Source organism: Meles meles, chromosome 17, assembly GCF_922984935.1.
Source record: "Meles meles chromosome 17, mMelMel3.1 paternal haplotype, whole genome shotgun sequence".
Lineage (NCBI taxonomy): Eukaryota > Metazoa > Chordata > Mammalia > Carnivora > Mustelidae > Meles > Meles meles.
In genome coordinates, this window is record NC_060082.1 from 39,913,331 (window position 1) to 39,931,430 (window position 18,100).

General features: G+C 48.2%; 1 protein-coding gene across 1 annotated transcript; it reads left to right on the top strand.

Moving 5' to 3' along the window:
• The first annotated feature begins 8,653 nt into the window (after positions 1–8,653).
• On the top strand, positions 8,654–17,730 carry LOC123927758 (histone H3.3A). Its single transcript, XM_045982578.1, has 4 exons — positions 8,654–8,804; positions 10,309–10,459; positions 11,683–11,836; positions 17,075–17,730. The coding sequence occupies exons 2-4, from the start codon at positions 10,332–10,334 to the stop codon at positions 17,201–17,203; spliced, it is 411 nt and encodes a 136-aa protein (XP_045838534.1). The 5' UTR covers positions 8,654–8,804; positions 10,309–10,331; the 3' UTR covers positions 17,204–17,730.
• The last annotated feature ends 370 nt before the right edge of the window (positions 17,731–18,100 follow it).

The following is an 18,100-nucleotide window of genomic DNA, read 5'->3' on the forward strand; positions in this document are numbered from 1 at the left end:
TCAAGTGCTTTTGTCCATTAAGAGGCTAAGACCAGAAGCGCCCGGGTGGCTCAGTTGGTGAAGTGCCTGCCTTTGGCTCAGGTCATGATCCTGGGGTCCTGGGATTGAGTCCCACGTTGGGCTTCCTGCTCAGTGGGGAGTCTGCTTCTCCCTCTCCTCCTGGCTCAGGTTTTCTCTCTCACTCAAATAAAATAATATGTATTTATTTGTGGGGGGAGAGCAAGCGAACACACAGAGGGAGAGGGAAAAGGAGAAGCAGACTCCTCGCTGAGCAGGGAGCCTGACCGGGGACTTAATCCCAGGACCCTGAGATCATGACGTGACCCCAAGGCAGACGCTTCACCGACTGAACCACCCAGGAGCCCCAAATAAAATCTTTACCAAAAAAAAAAAAAACATGTTATTTTTTTTAAAGATTTTATTATTTCTTTATTTGACAGAGAGAGATCACAAGTAGGCAGAGAGGCAGGCAGAGAGAGAGAGGGAAGCAGGCTCCGCGCTGAGCGGAGAGCCCAATACCAGGCTCGATCCCAGGATCCTGAGATTATGACCCAAGCCGAAGGCAGAGTCTTAACCCACTGAGCCACCGAGGCGCCCCAAAGATTTTATTTTTAAGTCATCTCTACATCCAACGTGAGGCTCGAATCCACAACCCCGAAACCGAGTCACACCCTTCACTGACAGGCACCCCAGTATAATCAAATTCTTAAACTATATTTGCTGAAGAGCTACATCCCTCTTGGGTAAATCTGGAGGGTAAAATCAACTGTGTCCTTAAGTGTAAAAAAGACACATTTCTGAGGTCTCTCCATGAGTCTCTTCGCCTTCAGTTTTTCATGTTTTTCTATTAAGTGTCTGGCACTTAGTAAATACGCAATTATACTTGCCAAATGGGACTAAATATTTCCTTTTTTTGTTTAATGGAGGCATAATTGACAGGTAACATTATGTTGGTTTCAGGTGTACAAATAGGTCAGGTGGAACGATCCCCAGGATGAGTTTAGTGAACATCTGGCACGTGTAGTCACAAAACCTTTTTCCTCTTGATGAGAACTTTTAAGACTCACTGTCTTAGCCACTTTCGAACGTGTGGTGCAGTATTATCAACCGTAGTCATCGTGCTGTTTCCCTGATCTATTTATGCTACAACTGGAAGTTCGTCCCTTTTGACCCCTTCCACCCACCCCGCCCCCATCTCTGGCAAACACACACCCGTTCTCCGTATCCATGAGTTTGGGTTTTGTTTCAGATTCCACGTGTAAGACATATTGTTTGTCTTCCTCAGACTCATTTCACCTCAAGAGATGTCCTCAAAAAAAAAAAAAAAAAAAAAGAGATGTCCTCAAGGGGCACACACGTCATCACAATCTGTGCCTTGGGTCTCAAGCCCTCTCAAACCCACTGCCCACCCTACCGCCAACAGGAGCAAGACATCCCGATGGTGTCTCCTCCCTCCTGACCCTTGCCCCAGGCCCCTGCCAGCCTGACAGGCCAGGCAGTCTGGAACCAAACCCTGGTGGCTCTTAGCCCCCAATCTGGAGGTTTCTGCCTTCATGGATGAGCCCTGCTTTTATGAAAATGCTTGCCTCCGTGCCTTTGTCCATGCTGTTCCCTCCACCTGGAACACCCTTCCACCCATCCCTCAAGGCTCATGTAAATTCCTACATGAATTCTACAATATTTTATATTGTAGAAAACACCCAGAGTGAAGTGGGCATATGAGTATCATGTTTATGCTTGTTGACAAATGAATATCATATACTGGAAAGAAGTCAGAATCTCTGAAAATACAAACTCCAAGTATTGGAAGTAGTTACTGTAATTGTCTCCTTCTTTCTGATAAGAAGAAAACTAAAATCGTAATAAAATTTAAAAGTGTTCTGGAAAAAGTTTCGGCATCATCCCTTCCCAAATGCTCCCTGTCCCTGAAAAAATAAGGGGCTTTTCCTGTTGATTCTGAGCGCTGGTGGAGTGTCCGTGATGAGTGAGCGGGAATATCCAGGGAAGGCAGTGCTCGCAGGCACAGACTCAGTCTCTGTGTGTGTCCCAGTGAGATGCTAACACTCCCACGGGCTTAGCACAGAAACATCTTCCTCCCTCCTGATCCTGTTCACTGAGGAACATTGTGGGGCTTCTAGTAACGTGGCTACTGTTTCCTTAAACTTTTTCCCTAAACCTCTTGTAGAAGTACTGGACCCAGACTCTGCCCTGGGGGGACCTTGATTTGCTACCGGGCAGGGGACTGAAGCCAAATAAAGCATGACATACCCCCAAAGGTAATCTGGACCTTTGTGCCTCCCAAGAGGTCACAGTTTGCATGTAAGAATGAATATAGCTGGGCCGCCTGGATGGCTCAGTCAGTGAAGTGTTTGACTCTGCGTCTCAGCTCAGGTCTTGATCTCAGGGTCCCAAGTTTGAGCCCCACTTTGGGGCTTTAAAAAAATTCTTAAGTTTTATTGATTTAAGTAATCTCTACACCCAATGTGGGGCTCAAACTCACAACCCTGAGATCAAGAGTTACACGCTCTTCCAATGGAGCCAGCCAGGCACCCCTCTACAATTAAAATTCTTAACATAAGTGAGAAAGAATAGTCTATTAAAAAGAAAAAATTGGGGGGGGTGCCTGGGTGGCTCAGTCTGTGAAGCATCTGCCTTCAGCTCAGATCACGGTCCTAGGGTCCTGGGATTGAGTCCCACATCCGGCTCCCTACTCGCCAAGCTCCCCCATGGCTTGTGTTCCCTCTCTCACTACCTCTCTCTGTCATAAATAAATAAAGTCTTTTTTAAAAAGTCTTTAATGTGGGGCCCCTGGGTGGCTCAGTGGGTTAAAGCCTCTGCTTTCAGCTCAGGTCATGATCCCAAGGTCCTGGGATCGAGCCCCACATTGGGCTCTCTGCTCAGCAGGGAGCCTGCTTCCTCCTCTCTCTCTGCCTGCCTCTCTACTTGTGATTTCTGTCTGTCAAATAAATAAATAAAACCTTAAAAAATATATTTTAAAAATAGTCTTTAATGTAATTGGGGTAAGTTCACTTGTCTGGTATCACAAGTATTCTTGAGAGTGCTGTGAGTGAGAGGGTAATATAAGAGAGGATTTGCTCTTTTTTGTTACTAGAAAAAGGAGTACGTTATTGCTTGCATTATTGCTTGGACTATTGAAAAGCAACCCAGGGCTGCCTGGGTAGCTCAGTTGGTTAAGCGTCCAACTCTTGATTTTTGGCTTGGGTCATGATTTCAGGGTGGTTAGATGGAGTCCCATGTCGGGCTCCAAGCTCTGCTTGGGATTGTCTCCCTCTCCCTCTGCCTCTCCCCTCTCTCTCAAATAAATAAATAAAATCTTTAAAAGAAAGGGAGGGGCACCTGGGTATCTCAGTGGGTTAAGCCTCTGCCTTCAGTTCAGGTCATGATCTCAGGGTCCTGGGATCCAGTCCCGCATCCCACATTGGGCTCCCTGCTGAGCGGGGAGCCTGCTTCCCCCTCTCCCTCTGCTGCTCCCCCTGCTTGTGCTCTCTCTCCTTCTCTCATTCTCTGTCAAATAAATAAATTCTTTTTAAAAAATTTAAAAATAAAAATAAAAGAAAGGGAGGAGGGGCACGGGGGTGGCTCAGTTGGTGAAGCTTCTGCTTTCAGCTCAGCTGGGGTCCTGACCCCAGTGTCCTGGGATCTAGCCTCTCATCACATCGGGCTTCTTGCTCAGCAGGAAGCCTGCTTCTCCCTCTCCCACTCCCCCTGCTTGTGTTCCTCTCGCTGTGTCTCTCTCTGTCAAATAAATAAATAAAAATATTTTTTAAAAAATTAATAAAACCTGAAGAGGGGCAGCCCCTGGTCAGATGGGCACGCCTCACCCTCACAACTTCACCATGAGAAAAATATTTGTCATCTTCCTTCTACCGAGGAGAATACGAGGCAACGTAGGTTGTCTAGCTCATTAACTCCGAGATGTACATTTTTTTTCTGATGGGCAAACCAAGTGCATCTTGTCAAACTCTATAAACTCTGTAAAATAGGGTTGCTTTTTGTATATTCCTCCATCCAGTATTTATTACACGTCCGGCCCCAGGCCAGTAGTGTGCAAGTTGATGGAGACAGAATGGGGTATAAAAGGATCGGGAAACACATCAACAAAAGCCAGCTACAGAGAGTTGATGTGAAGGAAGTAAGCCTGGAAAGGAGACCGAGTACCATATGGACGGTAGGGACAGGGTAGATAGGGACTTGGGGTGACTCTCTGGGGAGTGACATTGCAACTGAGTCCTCAGAGCAGCCCTGTGGTTGTCCTGATGGGCTCTGGGTGTGGGCAGGCAGGACGTAGGTCCCTGCAGTGGCATGCGTTTGCCCCTCCTTCTAGGCGCTAGGGCCCCTGGCTGTAGGCAGCCCTATCTGGGTCTCCTTGGAGGGCAGCCTGAGTAGCGTCACCCGTGCCCCATGGCCGCCAGGGTCCCCCCCCCCACTGCTCTATGGGAGAGGCACACACTGTGAGCACAGCCAAGGAGGCGCTCCAGCCTCTGGATCCCTGCTTCAGTCCTGTGAAGCAGGGAGCAGTACCCACCATGAACAAGGACACTGAGGGATACCCATGCAGGTGCCCAGGAGGACTGGTGCAGCCCAAAACACAGCCGGTCAGGGTTGGGGCCAAGGAGGCCAAACAGGGCAGCTGGCACGGACCTGCATTTCTGTCTTTCTCTAGGGTGCTTGTCTCCACCCCAGCGTACCCCACTTTGGTGGAGACTCGGGGGACTGCTCAGCAGCACATGTGCATTTCACAAATTTGAGTGACGTAATTATTTTTAAATGCGCAACCTTTCAAGAGCCCCCTTGGATTAAAAATCCACTCACCAAGAAAGAACAAGCTTACATTTGTTGATCATCGAAAGGGAAGAATTGGGGCGCCTGGGTGGCTCAGTGGTTTAAGCCGCTGCCTTCGGCTCAGGTCATGATCTCAGGGTCCTGGGATCGAGTCCCGCATCGGGCTCTCTGCTCAGCAGGGAGCCTGCTTCCCTCTCACTCTCTCTGCCTGCCTTTCTGCCTACTTGTGATCTCTCTCTGTCAAATAAATAAATAAAATCTTTAAAAAAAAAAGGGAAGAATTTTAGAGATGTTTATTTATTTACTTGAGAGAGAGAGACACAGTGAGAGAGATAACACAAATAGGGGGAGTAGGAGAGGGACAAGCAGGCTTCCCATCAAGCAGGGAGCCCAATGCAGGGCTCGATCCCAGAAACCGGGGATCATGACCCGAGTCGAAGGCAGATACTTATGATTGAGCCACCTAGGCACCCCTCAAAAGGGAAGAATTTTAAATACCTAAGCTCGACAGGTATACTTGTCTGAAGGACTGACAACAGTATCTTGCCTTTTCTAGCACCTATTTGTGTGAACAAAGTTTCTCAAGGATGAGATCACCGGGAATTTAAGAGATCTTCATTATAAAGTTGTAATCGGAATGGACTAGGACCATTTCAGGCATAAAACTTTCAGAAACATTCTGTTTACAGACATGACCTCAGCATTTCCAATTAAAACCTTTGAAAACATTCTATTTGGGAGTTTTACACTAGTTTAGTATCTTCCTTGAAACAGAGTATTTTCTTGTAGTGATTATGGAATATATAAAGATGTATAAAGAAATTTTTAATCAAAGACTCCAAATCCCCACTACTTTTTGGTGTAACTCTCTGCTGCAGCAGAGGATAGGGGACAGAGACAGGACTGTGGAGAGAGATCACACAGGACAGGATTGTGAGGGGAGGAACGAGTAAGTGGTCCTCCCAAGGAGCTTTTCAGAGGGAGGACCAACAGGACCATGGAAAGGAGAAAGGGAAGCTTGAGAAGGATGCCCAGGCTTTCTGGTGTGAGCAGTGGAGTAAACCACAAGGCCGTTCACTGGGTGAGACGAGATGGAAACAGTTTTGGGCAGAGGACTGGGTTCCAAAGCCCTGGGACGGATTTTTGAATGAAGTGCAAAACAGAGAGACTCTCTAGATAAGAGATTTAATAGGTCTATCAACCATGTATTTGGCTCTTACCATACATACGGAAATATCTATCCATGAAGTGATGTAGAAAGTCTGGGATTAGGTTCAAAATAATTCAAGTGGGAGAGGCAGGGGAAGTGAGTAGATGAGGCACAAGACTGGTCACGAAGAGCTGCTTCTTTTTGAAGCTAGGTGATGGGTCCATGGGGGTTCATTACACTATTCTTTCTACTTTTGTTGTATCTTTGACAACTTCCACAGCCCTGTCTGCTACTGATTGCCTGGAGGGGAGGGAGAGCAAATTAGAAAAGGCCCCAAAGTGGGGTGTGGCATGGGGTGGGGAGATGGTGCTAGACCCTAGAAGGAAATAGACAAGCCCAGGGAAACAGACAAGGCCACAGCAGTCCTAGGCTTCAAGTTCTTTGGGGGGAGAGACAGGCAATAAACATTAAAACAAATATGATCATTTAAATCAAGGTGTTGGAGAAACAGTGATAGGCGGGTGTGCATGGGAATGGCAATGTAGTAGCCAGAAACAGCCGCTCAGATCCAGCATCTGATTGCCTCAGGAGCCAAGCAGATATTAATAGTGGTGCTTTTAAAATCCTTCCCATTCTTTTTTTTTTTTTTAACTTTTACTTATAAACAAGTCTAAATTAGTGGCTATAAGCATTCTATTCTAGGGAAAGTGTTTTAACTTAAAAGCTTTTGCTCCCTTCCTCCACCCGCCCCCCACACTTTTTTAACTCTACATTTTGAAACTGTGATTAGCCCAAGAGTTTTAGAAGTTGAGCCAGTTCTGGACTGAGTCTAGCGCTCCTTAAGCATCCCGTTTTGGCCCTGACAGCTCTCCTGTCGGGTCATCTGGACCCTAAAGCCCTCCTCTCCGGGATACAGCTTTCTGTCACTGTTGGGGCTCCAGAGGACTTCCTTCTTGTCCCTCCTCCAAGTGCCACTTTCCCTGTGCAAGGCAAAGCATAAGCCCCATAAGGACAGGACTGTTGTGTTGTTCACTGTTATAATTCCAGCACCAGGAATTGTGTCTATCACACAGTTGTCACTCAGTAAATATTCCCTCAGTGAGAAGACTTCCTGAATCCAGCAGGTAAGTAACCAGACACCCACACAGGTGCTTACGGATTCTATCCTACAATGAGAATGAACTTGTGACCTGTCTTCACAGGGATAAATAATACTTCCATTTTATAGATGGACAGCTGAGTTGGTTCAGATAATCCAAGGGCAGAACTATTTCACCGACAATACTTTCCCTTCCTTAGAAATATGTTTCAAGCCAAGAAACAGAAACTATGGAAAAATCTAGCCCACAGAGGGAACATTACCGATGTCACTTTACATTTCTTGAAAATATAATGAATTTAATGGATATAGAACAGCTTTCCCGAATAAACCCAACAACAAATATTTTGGCTTCCTGAAAACAAAACAAGGAAAACAACCTAGGTAAATTAAACTCTCCTTGATCCGAATGGCCTGAAGTCTTCCTCGCGGACGGCTCAGCTAGGCTTCTTTGCACGCAAGCTTTCCGGAGAGGCTTGCCTGCCGGTGTTCCGCACTACAACCCCGTACACTTAACACTAACAAGGACACGGAGGCCTGGAGTTTAATGCAGCTCCCTTAAGTGACCTTGGACGGCTCTCTTCCCGCCCCGGCACCCGAGGGCCCCCACCCGTCTCAGGCCCCCGTTCGCGAGCGAGATGCACCCAGCAGCGAGCGCCATTCGCCGTGCGCGGGTTGGCCGCGGGGCTCACTCCCCAGAAGGCCGCGCACGGCTGCGGAGCGTTAGCAGGACCGTCCGGGGCCGGCCCAGGTCCCCGAGGAAAGGGCACGCACCGTGGGGGCGATGGGGGCCCCGAGCACCCGAGAACGGAACACGGCTCAAGGCGGCCGGCCCCAGACCGCATCCCCGCCCCGCCGCCGGGCGCCCGGGGACTTCGCGAGGACCGCGGCCACCCGCTCGCCCGCTCTGGCGGTTCCGGCGCACGACGCGGCGGAGGCCCGGGCGGCCGGCGACGGCCGCGCATTGTTGTCGGGCTCGCCGAGCACAGCCATCTTGCGTCAGGCGTCCGGCCCCGCGCCGCCACCTGCGGGGAAAGTTGCGCGCGAGCGGGCTGGCCGGGCCAGCCCCGAAGCCCCTGCGGGCTGCGTCCCCGGGGGGCGCCCCCGGCCTCCGCCCCAGCGCCGCCGCCACCGCCGCTCGAGGCGCCCCCTCCCCCACCTCTGCCCTCCCCCGCCGCCGCCCGCAGGCCGGGCGTTCACCGGCCGCGCCCGGGCCGCCGCCCCTCCCCCCCCCCGCCCCTGGGCGCCCCGACCCCGGGCTCTGGGCGCGGGATGACGTGGGCGCGCGGAGGGGGGAGGGGCTGGCGGGGGGCATTGTGGGGGGTGGGGAAGACCGGCCTGGCGCGGGAGCGGGGCCGGCGGCGCTCGGGCAGCTGAGCGAGCGGCCGGCAGTCGCGGCGAGAGCCGGCAGCCCTCCCGCACGTCTTTTGTGTTTGTACACACTCGGCGCGAGGTGGCCGGGGGGAGGGAGCGGGCGGCGCGCGGGGGAGGGGCGAGCGCGCGCCAGCGAACGGGCGCGCGGGGGGAGGGGCGGGGGCGGGGCGCGAGCGGGGGTCGAGGGCGGGGCCGAGCCTTCCCTCCATTGTGTGTGATTGGCTGGCGCGCGGCGCGGGGGCGGGGCGGCGTGTGTTGGGGGCTAGCCTCGGTGTCAGCCATCTTTCAATTGTGTTCGCAGCCGCCGCCGCGCCGCCGTCGCTCGCCAACGCCAGCGCCGCCTCTCGCTCGCCGAGCTCCAGCCGAAGGAGAAGGGGGGTAAGTTTCCCCGGCCGCCCGTCTTCCCGGGACCGAGCCCCGCTCGCCACCCGCCACGGGGCCGAGCCCCGGCGCTACGGAGACGGCGCCGCGGCCCCTCCGGGCTCGGCCCGCAAACTTTTTGGCCCCGAAACGTCCGTGAGGAGCGAGTTTCCCTCGGCCCGAGGCGGCGGCGGCGGCGGCTCTCCCCCGTCTCTCGCCGCCTCAGCCCAACAGCAGCCGCCGCCGCGGCGCCGAGCCGCTCGCCCTCCTCCTCGCGCCCCGGGCTCCCCTTTCTTCGGCGAAATCCCGCCCGCCGCCCCTTTCCGGGACCCCAGACCCTCACCACGACCCGCGCGGTCCCCTTAACTGCCACCCCCGGGCCCCGGGCCGCGGTTTTCGGGCGGGAAAAGGCTGGAAATCGCCGCCGCTTCCCACCCCGGGGTAACTCGCTTTTCGCTGCCTCCCCACAGTTGTTGCTGAGCTTCACCATCTTGTCTCTCTTCTCTGGTCACCGACCATATTTTTCTCCCCCGTTTCTCTCTTCCCCGTTTCACGGCCGGGGGAGCGTTTTTCGCCGAGGGACATTTTTCTCGCCTTTTTTGGAGAAGCGGAAACTTGATGCATTTGAAATGCAAAAAAACTTTTGCATTTTGGAGGGCGGCACGTGGCAGGGGATCGGGGCATTTTGGAGCGTTTCGGCGTGTGGGGCGTTCGGGGAGGCGGCGGGTCGGCGGCGCGATTGTTTGCATTTGGCTCGGGTCTGGGAGCCGGGCCGGGGGCCGGGCCCGAAAGTTTCCGCGGGCCGGGCGGCCCGGCCGGGGGCCCGAGCGCTACTGCCAGCCCGGCTACGGGCACTCGGGGGACGTCGCCGCGGAGCCTCCGCGGGCCGGACGCGGGGACCGGGCTTTGTGGACGGCCGTTCGCGGGCGCTGTCGGCCCTGTCGGCCCTCGAGAGCTGTAGAGACGCGACCCCGGGGCTGTTGGCCGGTATTTGCGGAGATCTGCGCGCTGCCGGGCGCACTGGGGGGAGCAGCGGGGGGGGGGGGGGCGCTAAAAGCCCCCCCCCCTTTTAAAAAAATACTGAAATTTTACTCGACCTTTCTGTGGTTTGTGGCTTCGTTGTTTTGACTTGTTCGGGGATCGGGTGTTTACAGGCATTCCTAATTTCTGCTTTAATTAAAGAAATTGAAGCAGAGGCTGTGAGGGGTCTTTTTGTTTTGCCGTTTGTCGCTCAGATTTGGCATTTTGAGAGATGACTGGCGTTAATGCTAACAATCGTCTAGTACTACAGTTTTGTTTCAAGAAGTCCTATTTGGGTGGTAGACGTAATCAGCACCCTTTCGAATTATATAACATTACGGACATTGTTTTTTGTGGGGTTTTTTGTTTTGTTTTGCTTTTGTGTTTTTTTGGCACCGGTCATAATTTCCAGATTTTCGGGGGGGGGGCGGTGATGGTAGTCTCAGGAGAACTTGGACATTTGGTAGCTGCATACATGATGTTTGTTTTTTAATGCTGGTAGGTAAGTAAGGAGGTTTCTGTACCATGGCTCGTACAAAGCAGACCGCCCGCAAATCGACCGGGGGTAAAGCTCCAAGGAAGCAACTGGCTACAAAAGCCGCTCGCAAGAGTGCGCCCTCTACTGGAGGGGTGAAGAAACCTCATCGTTACAGGTACTTTAAAAAAAAAAAAAAAAAGAGGAACTAGTGGGACAAAGTCTGTCCAAGGAAGCAGTATTTATATAATAGACGCAAAAGATGTAGGATAAGCAGGATTTTTGCTTCAGGGAAGCCCGTGTCTTTCCTCTTTTGAAAATTTACTAATCCTTGAAAAATACATACATATAAAATTTAGTGTTGGGTTTTATTGGAACGTTTTATTTTGAAACTGCCCAGGAGACTTATTGAATCACTAATAACGTTTATGGGGTAGAGTAACATTTTCTTTAGTTTCTTATGTTAATAATATATATTTTTTAGAGGATAAAGTATTTTTAAAATTCATTTCTGAGGACATTGTCCCTTTTGGTATAATGGCACATTTTAATATTAACTTATTTTACCGGTAACCAGGATGGGGCATGTCTTGTTTGAGTAAAGTTGTCGCCCCTCATTTAGTTGAATTGGTTTCTTTCTTTCTGTTAGCACAGTGGGTTTTGAACTACCCTGAGCAGTGTTGTTAAGGGCATCTGCCATTAGAGGGCAGAAGTTGTCCGTAGTTAGCCTCTGCAAATGCTTTTATAGTTACTCCAAAATAAAAGCTCATTCGATGGAAGAAAGTAAGTCAGACTTGAGGTACTTTTCTTGCCGACAGTTCCTTAGTAAAAAAAACAAAAAAACGTCTTCCATGTGAAGATGTACTGCACAGCTGTAAGTGTTCAAATGGAATCATTCCTGAGGGATGAGCAGTAGTCAAAGTAAATGTACTCTAGGGAATCAAACTTAAATAGACAAGTATTTTAAACGAGGCTCATTGGGTGGCATTGGTAGGTCTTTCAGAAGAATTGAGGGTGTGGGCGGAGGACTTAGGTGCCAAGTTGAGAAGAGTCTGAACTGGGACTTATTAGTGTTCTAACACCCTCCCCAAGTAATAACAGAAGTTACTGCCACATCTGTGTTATATACGAAGTTGATGAACGGGACTTGAATAAACTCCCTGCTAAGACTCCACTTTAATACCATGCTTTTTGCTTTAAAGGTATTGTCATTACTCTTGATAGGCTTGAAGAGTCACATCACCGATTGATCAGTGAGATTTTATACAGAAACCAAAGAACAGAAAATGGGTGGTTTATTTTTTGAAAAAAGACTGCATTTCTTTAAAGCTAACCTTTTAGGTTTTTTATATAGTTGGTAATCATTTCTTTAACGTGGGTTTTTTGTTGTTTTGTTTGAAGGCCTGGTACTGTGGCACTCCGTGAAATTAGACGTTATCAGAAGTCCACTGAACTTCTGATCCGCAAACTTCCTTTCCAGCGCCTGGTGCGAGAAATTGCTCAGGACTTCAAAACAGACCTGCGCTTCCAGAGTGCAGCTATTGGTGCTTTGCAGGTAAGATGGCGGGTGGGAAAGGCGCTTAAGAGGTGGCTGCCCTGCTGGGTACCGAGAACATTTCTAAATCTTCACATGTGCTGATGGAATTCTGTCGTCACAAGCCTGTAAGATGGATGATACCTTCACATCACCCTTGAGATGTCAGAAAGGTTAAGTTGCTGAAGGTCATATACACAGAAATGTCATTTGAATCCACTTGTGTCACAAAGTCCTAATTTGAGCCCATTTGATGCCACAGCCTAGTGTGCATGCCTCTATGCCATTTTTAAATTTTAAACGTTGCTTCAAGAACAATGCTGAAAGTGGAAAAGAACTCTGTTGTTCGTCTGTGGGCACTGCAGGACATTCTGAAGACATGGGGCTTAGAGGTCTGTGCTTTGATCAGCTTTTAAAGAGTGACCACTGCAAAAGGGTGGAGAATGGATGTCTTACTGGCTCTGAAGAAGCAGGTGCAAGCGGAGAGCACAGAGTGTCTAGGCAGGGGAACAGGTGGGACTAAAGAATCGAGGACTGAGGTAGAAGAAGCACTGGGTAGTTAGGACTGGATGGCTGATAGAAAAGATGTGGTTCAAGATGACACTGTACCTGTTAAGGGAGAGGGATTTCAGGACTTGTAGTTAGCTAAAGAGGATTATGGATTTCCACTTAAATGGGAAGCTGTTGAGTTTAATATTAGCACCAGGGCGTCAGAACTCGGAGAAATAGAGTTTTAGAGGTGGTTATGTATCTGAAATACTTGTGTTTTGTGCCAAGATTAAAACTTGAAATGCCCACAAGAAGATACTTGATTAGGAATAAGGGTGTAATTAAATCCGTCGGGAAAGTGTAACCTATTTTATAGTGTTTGGCCTTCTTTAAATGAGTGAATCTCGAAGTGTGGTAAGACTGCCACCTCCAGCAGAGCATGGGGTTGGGAGTGGTTAATGCCAATTGCTAGGCCCCACAGACGTGGATCAGAAGCTCTGGTGGGGAGGGTCCACCATCTACATGGACTCCATTGGAGGATTTTCAAGGCTGCTGTTGCTGGGCCAAGGTTTTGCTTTATATGTGAGGAAGATTCGATAGGTGGATTCTCTGCCGAAAGGCAATTGGTTGAGCTGTTTCTATGGTTAGTCTGGCCTTCGTTTGATTGGTGGGTTCCAGGAGTGAGCATCCATTAGATTCTCAATGAATGGAAATTACTGACATTTCAAACTACTAAAATCTTCCAGTGTTGTGACTTAAAACTATTTTCTGTTCGAGTTACTGATTATCTTGAGGTCTCATGGATTACTACAATTGCAAGTCACATTTTAGTCACTCTGTTTTTAAGTAGAGACATCACTGAGAGTGACAAGCATTTGATAAAGAGCTGCTAGTCCTGTTTTCTAGTTAGCCGGAGTCCGCTTCAAGAAAATGTTATCCTTGGGAGTCCCACGTGTCTGAGTTTACCTGTCAGTGGTGGTGCCTAGTAAATTGAAATGACTAAACAATCTGGGTAGAAGACTTTGTCTTTTTAATTCATGTGTAAACTTCCATTATCCCTGGACTAAGGGGTGTGTCCTACATTAGTAAGTGTGGTTGTGTTGGTTTTGGGTTTTTTTTTTTTTAAGATTTTATTTATTTATTTGACAGAGAGAGATCACAAGTAGGCAGAGAGAGTGAGAGGGAAGCAGGCTCCCTGCCGAGCAGAGAGCCCGATGCGGGACTCCATCCCAGGACCCTGAGATCATGACCCGAGCCGAAGGCAGCGGCTTAAACCACTGAGCCACCCAGGCGCCCGGTTGTGTTGGTTTTAAGCAAAATGTTTGCCTCTGCTGCCTCTGGTACTCTGGCAGTCAGCTAGATCTTTACTGGAAAGAGGAACCTTTTAGTTTTTTGTGCATGTGTTTATTTATACATACACTTCAGGTTTCTTAAAGACATAGAGATGAAGAATTTACTAATGGAAGTAAAGTAATAGAAGAGAGTGGTGAAAACAAAATGCCAGAGGTTTGTGTTTCTGGCTTCAGAATCACACAGTTGACAACTTCCCTGACAGAGCTAAATGAGAGGAACAGTGGTGCAGGCGCTGGGTGGGGGAATCAGTCTGGCTCTGCGGCAAGATACTCAGGAGTTGATGGACTTCAAGTTCAACTTTTGCCTTTAACGTCTGAGAGTTTGGACTAAGGTGTCCTTGTGTTAGAAATGCAGACCTCGGTGATTTGAAATGGTGGAGGAACCTTGACTTTACTCAAGATGCTGTAAATGAGCCTTTCCTTGCAGTTGTGAGATGTTTTTTCTTTTGCCATTATCCCAAAATGGTGTTTGTCACGCTGTAAATTTACAGGGCAGTCTTTAATTCCCAATACAGCCTTAATGTTTAGGAGACCTAGGGCCTGTGTGACAGAATTGGAAGTACGGCCATGGTCCAGTCCCCTGTCGTGTGCAGTACTTGGCCCGGAGCTGAGCAGACACAGGCCTGTAAGACCAGCAGTAGCCAGGTTCTAAGATGGCAGTGGGAGCCCCAGGCTGCTGTGGTCCTCGTCGGACCAGTAGCAGGGCACCTAGATCCTAGCACTCTGCAGTGCTCTCTGAATCACAGGGCCCATTGCTGGCATGTCCGTGTAGCGCCTCATAGTGCTACATTTTGCAAGAGTATTCCAGATGCGGGTCATCGTGCAATGATACTGGGTGGAACAGACTTAAACTGGCATCTTTCCTGAGGAACATCAGTTCTGGTATCTGACGTACATTGTGAACCTGTTAGAGCAGTCTATAGGATGGTCTGTTTTTCAGACTTTGTATCTGTTTCTTAAAACATCCGAAGAACGAATCCCCGGATGAGGTCTTTGGCTTTTAATACATTCTTTGGAATGTTTGCATAGAGATTGCAAACTTAATTAGGGTCGGATTTTTTTTTAAATAATTAAGTATTTGTTGACCATCACAAAATTGTTAAGTAACTTATTTTAAAAGGTGGCTGGTGGGGGCACCTGGGTGGCTCATTGGGTTAAAGCCTCTGCCTTCAGCAGCATGGCTTTCTGCTCAGCAGGAGCCTGCTTCTCTTCTTCTCTCTGCCTGCCTCTCTGCCTACTTGTGATCTCTGTCTGTCAAATAAATAATTAATTAAATTTTTTTAAAAAGCGGCTGGTGTACGAGGCCCAGGAGTACCAAGGGATTAGGATAATGTTATGGCTACCCGCACGGAACCTTGAGCTAGGCTTTAATGGGTAAATAAGATTTGAATTCTTAACAAATTGCAGTAGAAAAACATGTAGGGTGGTAAAATTTGGATGAAACATTTTTATAGAAGAAAGGCATAACATCAAAAAAAAAGATGAAGGTATAAATATGCAAAAAGTAATTTTTCCATATGACAAGCTGATGTTTGAACCATTTGAATTAATTGTTGCTGTGTTAATGCTTTAAAAAGCAAATCTCAGGAGTTTTTTGGGGTTTTTTTGTTTTTTAAAGATTTTATTTATTTATTTGACACACAGAGATCACAAGTAGGCAGAGGGAGAGGAGGAAGCAGGCGCCCTGCTGAGCAGAGAGCCCGATGCCGGGCTGGATCCCAGGATTCTGGGATCATGACCTGAGCCGAAGGCAAAGGCTTTAACCCACTGAGCCACCCAGGCGCCCCCAAATCTCAGGAGTTTTGTTGCAAAATCAGCTGTTTGTGAAAAGCTGTTGACATAGCTTGTGTATCGTGTAGCACATGAGGCTTCAATTGCTAAAGTAGTTGGTGTGTGTCGTTTGTAGTTTATCATGGCCTCAAGATTCCACAATGGAAAATTCTTATTAGGACAAAAATCACAACTATAAAAACCTGTTTTTTTCCTGAGTATTTTTTTTTTTTTTTAATTTTTATTTCTTTGACAGAAATCACAACTAGGCAGAGAGAGAGGAGGAAGCAGGCTCCCTGCCAAGCAGAGAGCCCGATGCGGGGCTCCATCCCAGGACCCTGGGACCATGACCTGAGCTGAAGGCAGAGGCTTTAACCCACTGAGCCACCCAGGCGCCCCCTGAGTATTTTTTTTTTTTAAAGATTTTTCTTTCTTTTTTTATTTATTTATTTGACAGACAGAGATCACAGTCAGGCAGAGAGAGAGGAAGGGAAGCAGGCTCCCTGCTGAGCAGAGAGCCCCATGTGGGGCTCGATCCCAGGACCCTGAGATCATGACCTGAGCTGAAGGCAGAGGCTTTAACCCACAGAGCCACCCAGGCGCCCCTTTTCTTAAGTATCTTGAACAGAAAAGTAACTTCCCTATGGAGGAGAAGACAGGGCCAAATAAGCTCATTTCGTGCGAAGCGTCCACTAGCACCGCAGGGCTGATGCCCAGGGTTGGTGACAACAGGCCTTGTTCCAGAATGAGTAAGCAGATATTACAGCCTCAGCTGAAGGACACTTCCCCTTCCACACAGCTGGAAGGTAGACAAACAGTTAAGAGTTAATTACAGGTAGAAGCTCCTCTTTTTCCTCTTCCCATGCCAAATGTCTGGGAACAGTTCCTACGGCCGGCACTCGGTGAGCACTGGTGGGGATAAGAGAGTGCCTTTGAGGAATCCTGAAGTGTACTGGGAAAAACTAGAGGGTAAAGATTGGGGTGCACAGAGGAAGATACACCTGGGAGGGGGCACATCTAGGCCAAATATGTCAAAGTCTGTCAGCGAGACATGGATATAGTATGTTCTGGGACCCATAGTCCTCGTGTGATCAAACTCTGAGGTATAAAAGGGGAAAGGTAGATGGGGGGACCATGTATGGGAGCCAGTGGTCAGCTATGATGGATTATTGGTAAGGCAGGGTTCAGGCAGATACTGGAGTGTGGCTCGGGTTCAGAATAAGGAGGGCACTGGTGAAGAGAGGAAGGACTATTACTTTGGATTGGATTCGTGATTCCCTTTATCACTGAAAGGACAAGGAGAGGATCTTTGAGTTTAAATGGGATTTCTTAGGTTAAGTTGGATCTCCTTAAGACCTTTCAGTTTATAGAAATCACATGTTAAACATTAGAAAAATTGAAACTTTTCTTAGTAATGAAATCATTTGACTTCGGTGTAATTGGATAAAGATTTCCAAACTTGAGCTTTTCACTATTCATCAACATTGGGACAGAGCTGCAAGGCTCAGTAACACAGGCCACCAGTAACACAGGCCATGTTACCTGAAGAAGGTTTTCAGAGGGTTCAGAAACCTCATCATTTTAACCGATGCAGACGCATCTTAACTGTTGGTTGTAATGGTGTTAATTTCTTCTCGTTCCTTTGCAGGAGGCAAGCGAGGCCTATCTGGTGGGCCTCTTTGAAGACACCAACCTGTGTGCTATCCATGCCAAACGTGTCACAATTATGCCAAAAGACATCCAGCTAGCGCGCCGCATACGTGGAGAACGTGCTTAAGAATCCACTATGATGGAAAACATTTCATTCTTTAAAAAAAAAAAAAAAAATTTTTCTCTTCTTCCTGTTATTGGTAGTTCTGAATGTTAGATATTTTTTTTCCATGGGGTCAAAAGGTACCTAAGTATATGATTGCAAGTGGAAAAATAGGGGACAGAAATCAGGTATTGGCAGTTTTTCCATTTTCATTTGTGTGTGAATTTTTAATATAAATGCGGGGACATATAAAGCATTAATGCAAGTCAAAATGTTTCAGTGAACACGTTTCAGCAGTTCAACTTTATAACAATTATAAATAAACCTGTTAAATTTTTCTGGACAATGCCAGCATTTGGATTTTTTTAAAACAAGTAAATTTCTTATTGACGGCAACTAAATGGTGTTTGTAGCATTTTTATCATACAGTAGATCCATCCATTCGCTATACTTTTCTAACTGAGTTGTCCTACATGCAAGTACATGTTTTTAATGTTGTCTGTCTTCTGTGCTGTTCCTGTAAGTTTGCTATTAAAATACATTAAACTATACCTGCTTTTGGTCTTTATTATCCACCTTGGCCGTAGAGTTAAGCCACTTGAAATTTCCATATTAAAAGTCAGTTTAGGGTCTCTTGGGTGGCTCAGTGGATTGAAGCCTCTGCCTTCAGCTCAGGTCATGATCTCAGGGTCCTGGGATTGAGCCCCGCATCGGGCTCTCTGCTCCGCAGGGAGCCTGCTTCCTCCTCTCTCTCTGCCTGCCTCTCTGCCTAGTTGTGATTTCTCTCTGTCAAATAAATAAAAAATATATTTTTTAAAAAAAGTCAGTTTAGTATCATCAGGTGTTTTGTCACCTTCTGTCTGAGACAAGGCTGTTGGCGAGATGTGGAAAGAAGTTTTTCCATGGGAAGGGACCTGGAGC

Excerpts from the sequence above, each read along its gene's own strand:
- LOC123927758 (XM_045982578.1), top strand. The coding sequence starts at position 10,332 with ATGGCTCGTACAAAGCAGACCGCCCGCAAATCGACCGGGGGTAAAGCT. Across the intron at positions 10,460-11,682 it reads AAGAAACCTCATCGTTACAG|GCCTGGTACTGTGGCACTCC; the intron begins GTACTTTAAAAA and ends TTTTGTTTGAAG. Across the intron at positions 11,837-17,074 it reads CAGCTATTGGTGCTTTGCAG|GAGGCAAGCGAGGCCTATCT; the intron begins GTAAGATGGCGG and ends GTTCCTTTGCAG.